General features: G+C 49.9%; 1 protein-coding gene across 2 annotated transcripts; it reads right to left on the bottom strand.

Annotated features, from left to right (window-relative positions):
- Positions 1–323: 323 nt before the first annotated feature.
- LOC106743371 (opsin, blue-sensitive) lies at positions 324–5,108 on the bottom strand. 2 transcript variants are annotated; one of them, XM_014617152.1, is made up of 8 exons: positions 4,803–5,108; positions 3,093–3,284; positions 2,339–2,554; positions 1,895–2,025; positions 1,487–1,659; positions 1,253–1,410; positions 1,062–1,157; positions 324–705 (listed from the first exon to the last, which is right to left on the bottom strand). In XM_014617152.1, the coding sequence occupies exons 1-8, from the start codon at positions 4,859–4,861 to the stop codon at positions 597–599; spliced, it is 1,134 nt and encodes a 377-aa protein (XP_014472638.1). In that variant the 5' UTR covers positions 4,862–5,108; the 3' UTR covers positions 324–596. The 2 variants fall into 2 exon arrangements, with proteins under 2 accessions (XP_014472638.1, XP_014472639.1); XM_014617153.1 differs by lacking the exon at positions 3,093–3,284.
- Positions 5,109–6,838: the final 1,730 nt, after the last annotated feature.

Raw genomic sequence — 6,838 nt, 5'->3', positions numbered from 1 at the left:
AGCCGCCATCTCTTTCAAACTCCGGAAAGCACGATGCATCGGCGAATAATCGAGAGGAAATTCGAATCGTATCAAAGCTGAATTTACCGTTAAGTTGGCCCGTAAATTAATTTTCTCAGGATCGTTCCAAATCTTAGCAGCATATTAATCGCTCATATTAATCGTCTCAGCCAAAAATATTATAGGTTAAAGCGCGAAAAATCGAACTTCTCTGTATTGTATCAACCATTATCTTTCTAACAATATTGTCACGGACTATCTTTAAGGGTGTGTTAGGAGGAGTCGATGTGGATGAAAACCCAAAAACCATTGTCATGCATGCTCTGTGATTATATTTATATAACTCGACGTATGTGAGAGTTAAATAGCGACCAACCTTCTTTTATTAACGACCCTCTACGCAACCGGACAGGGTTCTCGATCAGTTGCGTACATGAGTGTGATGCATTTCAAGAAAAAGGGAAGGGAAGAAAAACGAGAAAGATATATATCCGGGCGATCGATCGGAATTGCATTCGTGGTGACAATGTTACGCGATCGATCGGCATCCTCTCGACAACCCCGGCATCGAGCTGACGTTCGTCATCGATGAGAGATTACGATTCCTCCACGTTAACTTTCTCGGTCTGCGCCGATACGGCGTCCTGGGCCACTGGTTCCCGAATTCCCAACCACTTACAGCGCTTCTCCAACTCTTGTCGATACCTGGACCGCCGAATTACCGAAATTAAAAGCGGCCGCGGGAAAAAGGGACTTTATTAAAACAGGTAAGCTATTAGCTTTACACAGAGAGAAATAATTTGTTGCGGTAAAATCTGTTAGTTACTATTTGCTTATACCAGCTAAATTTTATCGCGGCCGTAACGAACGTGCGGTAGCAACAGCAGCAAAATGATTTTTCTCCGTGTAATTACTCTCGTCTATCCTAGAAGCTTCTCCGAGAAGCTGCGAGCGTCTATCTCAAAGTCCATCTCGATTAGTGAGGTCAACGGCTATATAAATAATTTTAGCTCAAAGTGCAACGGGAATAGCTCTGTTGTAATTATTTCCCAACATGTTACCTAGGATGGTTGATCGCGTATATCCACGGATCGATACACGAGACCGTCTTGGCGAAAATGGCAGGCAACATTGTCGACAGAGGAGTGAGCGCCTCGCTGCAACATATCCAATATGTATCGGCGTAAAGATGGACGGTATTTCGGATTTGTTTCGGGGAGTGTCTCAGGATGGGGTCCATCAAGTGGGTTACCGATTTCCGTAGGCTCCCGTTAAGGCGACGACCGCATACGGCGTCCACGCGAGGACAAAGAGGAAGAAGATCGTGAAGGCGGCTTTCGCGATCCTCATCTCGACGCTCCTCTCTTTGTCCTGGTTCGACACGAGCGACTTCACGTTCATCTTCTTGGCCTATGCATGAAACACGCATGCCGTGAAAATCGAATCTCCCGTCGCGACACCGCATAATCGTAAAAGTTCCGCTTACTTGGTCGCGCAGCATTTTCTCGTGACTGCGAATAGACTTAAACAATTGGGAGTAAAAGTAAACGATCAGCAACATGGGGAGTACGTACGCCCAGAAGAATATCGTTATCACGAACGTCCGCGTGTCCTCGTCGTCTGTGAGGTAATCGAAACTGCACGTGGTGAGGAAACCCTCTGCAAATTGCACGATCGATTGGCCAATTTTTCCCGGAAGAATGTTTCACTTCTTCGCTCACGGGGAGAAAGGACGATGAAATGATTTCCGAAGACACCGACCAATCGGCTGAGTGATTTTCGGGCGCGAGTAAAGCGAGGTACGACAAATCGATTCTTTCGAATTTAAATATGCAGATGCAGAATGCAGGAAACTTTTCCGCAAAGGTGGGGAGTTCGGAAGGTATCTGCTTACCTGCCACATATCGACCCCATAATCCGGTCATAGGCAGTATCGAGAAGGGCAATGCCCAAAACCACGTGGACAAAGTTATCACCATAGCCTGCTTCCCGTTGAGTCTACCGTCAATAGGACAGCTAATCGTTCTGTAATACCAAACACGATGTACAGTCTGACTGTTTGAGTGGCGAGGGTTGGGCTGATCGATTTCACCCTTTCGGAGTTAAAGTAACAATGCAGAATCCAGGCCAATCGTCTAATCGGAAGTCGCGATTCGCGAGACGTTGATTAGATCCTACGTTTCCGCCTCGAATTTTCCGACCCTAATTTTTCCTCTAATTTCCCTCCGTTATCGACGTCATCGACATAGTCGTTCGCCGAGAACGAGCCGTTGAGCTTTAACGCGACTCGCCACGTCGAGTAATAACGTCGAAATTATTCAAGCTTGATCGTGCCGACCTGTATCGATCGAAAGCGATCGCCGCGTTGGTGATCGCCTGCCCCATTCCGGAAACCGCGCCGAGCAACGCGTACACGTCGCATCCGGTCTCCCAACCAATCGTGCGCTCCAGGAAACTGTTTATGATCAGCATAGGCATCTCCGTTGCCATCAGTAGGTCGAATACGGCCAAGTTCAAGATGAATATGTTCGACGGTGTCCTCAGCGACTTCGACCTACAAACAAGCGCATTCAAACGAGCGTCCCGCGAATCCACGAGAATCGAATTATCGAAGGAGTTTCGAAAGAGTTATTTTTTATATTGTCGACTAAAAAAATATTTGATTACATTTCCCACGGTATATTGATTAGAATGTCGCCAACCGCGTCGACACGATTCCGCCTTGAGTACAGAGATGGCGGCAGCGATGGCTTTATGGGCGCTTGCGAAATCGATAGGACGAGATTAAAGGTAACGTTTTACGTTTTGAAATCTGAGAGAATCGACAGATTGGGAAGCAATATTCTATCTTGTGGAAACAGTTAATGGAATTATATACGCAGAAACGTGTTGGATAAATTTTCATACAAGCACGCGTCAGAGACACGTTTGCACCGGCTGAACAAACTTTTCAATTAGACAGCGCGATCTCTTCTTTCTTTTTGTTTTTTTTTTCTTGAATTACCAGCGCTCGAATTCTTTTTAATCCACGATATTTAAACGCATCCTCGCGCTATTTTGTGTCGCGTTCTCCTAAGCGACGGCGGACTTACGTGCTGAAAATCCAAATGACGATGCCATTCCCGACGAGGGAGAGCATCAGGAGCAAGAAGTAAATAAGCGCAAGGGCGATGTGCCATAGTCTTCCGGGCGCGAGGAAGGCGCGCCAATGCGGATGCACGAGGTCGGCGTGCTCCGCGGGAAAATTCCATCCCAGAAATCGCTCTTGCAGCGGTTGCACGTCTCTGTCGTTCGGAAATATACACAACGGTCTGATCGATATTTCATCGGCTGATTATCGAAATGAACCGTCTTCGTTCGCGCAGAGGGAATAAGATCTCGCGGGCGTGATTAGATACTTTGAATCGTATTATCCGTCAAAATTTACTGGATCCTGCTCGCGGTAAATTTTCATTCAGGCTTTAATTATCGAAACGATGAATCCCGAGTACTCGGGCAGATTCTCACAATATTTTCCATCAGAGAGGATCCAATTTGAATTCGACCGAGCGAGAATCCCTGTCATTGATAATTAAAGTACGGCAGAAGCGACACGTCCACTTGCAATCTGTGGACTATTTCGAAACGAAGAGTACGACTGCTCGATTACTTTCAAATGACCGGCGAACGAAACAAAAGCGCAATTTTTTTCGGTTTAACCGCAGAGAGGAGAAAGAGGAAGGGGGGAGGGGGGGAGGGAGAGAGAGAGAGAGAGAGAGAGTTTGCTGGATCCGAAGAGATTAAACGCGGCCAGGAATTTCCATAAGGTCTATGAGAGTAATTTCTGTCGCTTCCTTCGTGACCGACATTATTACCCCGTCACGACATCGCAAATGTAAAGCAGGCTGTAGGACAAATAGCTTCCGCGTCGACGATAAGAATTGCGAGATTTTCCCGAATAAGAAGACTCGTAAATTCACCCGCATCGATCGGCCGCGTCACAAACCCCGCGCGGATCCATTTACGCGGCGAATTTGTACGTTTCTATGATAAGATCGCCGGCCAAAAGAGCGTAAACGTCACGAGAGCTTTCGACATGTTGTCAGGCAGGTTCTGGGACGGACTCGGAACAATACACAGCGCATTATCGGGCAAAGCGAGAGAGCTTATACAACATCAAGCGAATAACATAAATCACGGGATCTCATTCGTGCTACCGACATTACACACATTATTACCGCCCACAGTATTGTTATCTTCGTTGTTATTGTTGTACCGCCGTTGCCGGCGGCAGTGGAGGTTCTGTATCCGAGAAAAAAAGACCCCTTATTCATCCATCGCGCGTAAAATGATGCGCTTTTGCGCTCAACATTAATGACGACGAAAGCCGCGGGATCGGTACGCGTGCAATGTGGTTTAAATCCGCCTGCGTACTAATTGGGATGTCGAGTGATTATTAGTCTTCCCCCGGCCTCTTTCGCTCGCTCTCCCGCCCTCCTGGCCAGTCGAGAGCTCGAGGCAGCGGCGCAACGCTATAACGCACGCGTGATTTGATAGCCTGTCTATTCCCTGACCGCGAGAAGGAGAGAGAGAGAGAGAGAGAGAGAGAACCTCTTGAGCCCGGGCTTCCGCGACCTTATCCCCGGATAAAACGCATCCGCGAGCGAGCGTGCGTGTGCCGGGGAACTTTCCGTGCCTCTCGTTCGTAGGAAGCCCTCGTGTATGCATCCAGCCGCGCGACCGAGCCGGCGCTTCAGACACCGACACAATGTCGGGTGATTATGAGGTGAGTGCTGCGGGAAACATACGACGGCGTTACCTACCCGACTCTACTGGCGAAAGGCAACGGCCCGAGCACGATACTACCGTTGTGCAGCAACATCCTTCGACGAATCGAGTAGAATCGAGGTGACGTGCGCTCTCGATAACGCCGCTCGATGCAGCCTAAAGCAGGCGGCGCACGAAGTTCGCGACGACCGCAGTCTCGGATGAACGTACAACGGATACGTCGATTTTCCTCCCTTGCCGAACGACTATCCGTCGGACAGACGACGAGTTCCGCTCGTCGAAGGTACGTAATAGTCGCGCGAGACCGTTTCCTAGATCGAAGTGAGACGCGAAGGGGTGGCCGCACGTTCCGCAACTCACTCGTCCGGCCGCGCCGTTATCGCGCCTTTTTATACGTCCACGACATTTCGGATCGAGAATAGCGTGCCGGCTGAGAGCTTAATTCGATTTACGAATGCGAGAAACCTTTTGCTCCGCGGCTCGTCCGTCACGCAAGTCCCCGGACGATCCTCTTCGTGACGCCGCGTCCTCTCCTTCTCTCTCTCTCTTCTGATGTTGTATCGTAATCTCCGGCCAAGGTGATCGCGATTACCCGACCCGCGTTTTGTGCGCCGGCAATGGACGAACCGCGCGGGTTGAGCTTGATGAACTCGACGACAAGAACCGGATAACGCGTCCTAATGGCGTGGTCCCGCCACAATGAAGGATGCATTCCCCACGGAGACCTCTCGCGAAGCTAAGTCGGCCCATTGCGTATTTATTTATCCCCCCTCCTCTCCGTAATATCACGCCGGCTGCAAACGGCCGTTTCCGGCGGCGTATTAAATGATTGTTGCAACGAGAGGAGGGAAAGAGAGAGAGAGAGAGAGCGGTTTGCGCGTGGAAAAAATCGATTTCCGATATAATAAAATGTAATTTACAGAGGAGTGCGGTCGCTTGTCCCGAGTTAATTAAATTTCCAATGTAGATCCTAATCGGCCTTTTATCCACTGCCTTATCGCGATACAGCCGAGCTATCGGCGGCCACCGGAGCCGCAAAACGCGACGAAGCGCGTCGTCCGACGCGACAATTCGGACGATCGGCCAGCGTGACGCCTCACGAGCCCTCGCAGTTGGCCACAGAGCTTTTTCACTATCGCGGTCGGCAAAATACGAGGTAAATTCATCCCGAGGAGTGCACCCGGTATAACCCGGGTAGGCAGCCGGACGGATGGGCGAGCGAGCGAGGACCGCGTTTGCACCCCGTTCGCAACCGCAGCCTTCACGCATCCACTGGATTAAATCATAAAATTGTCCCGGAACGGCCGCGAAATTCCGCTGATTTACGAGCGGGAACAGCGGACTCCGTGTACTCTCCTCTCGCAGGTGCTACTCCGTGGCCGTTACTCGCCGGTCACCGGCGAGTTCAACTCTCTTTCGCTGTCTCTTTCTCACTCACCGAGGGTGGACTCTTCGCTTTTTATCGGCGACCTCGATAAAGATGATTCGTGCGGAAAGAGCGGCCGGGAAAAACACACGAGAGAAAGAAATGGGGAGAGAGAGAGAGAAGGGAGGATGACGGAGGTCGCCTCCCCGAGCGTGTTGAAAAAATAATAACAATAATAAATCACGTTCCACTTTGGTCCCAGTTGCATCAATTTAGCTACTTTCCCGGGAAGTCGTCGCGCCGAAATTACTTGTTTTTCCCCTAGTCATTCAATTTCCGGCGACAGATACAAGTTTTACTTGAATTAGGCGAGAAGAGTCTCATCGCGGCGAAACAGAAGCACGGGAGGGACGAAGTCGAAGCGCGCCGAAGAGCGCACGTCGCGAAGAGCGCGCGGCGTTTTTTTCACGTTTCACCGGCTATATTTACGAGCTGCGTTCGCCCGTGTAATTCGCGCGACTTATAAAGCGCCGCGCGCTACACCATTGTCCGCGATGAAAATCCAGCGGAAAAATTGAATGACAAACAATGGGCCCGGCCCGGCCAGATTATGGTAACAATGTGAGCAGGCTGAGGACGACGCCCGTTTTCGCGCGCGTTTTGTTCTCCTTCGCGATTTTACGACGTGCATTGTGTGTCGATACG

This window comes from Dinoponera quadriceps, unplaced genomic scaffold (assembly GCF_001313825.1).
Source record: "Dinoponera quadriceps isolate SergipeBrazil2010 unplaced genomic scaffold, ASM131382v1 scaffold616, whole genome shotgun sequence".
NCBI classification, from domain to species: Eukaryota; Metazoa; Arthropoda; class Insecta; order Hymenoptera; family Formicidae; genus Dinoponera; species Dinoponera quadriceps.
This window is presented reverse-complemented; position numbering and strand designations above follow the sequence as displayed.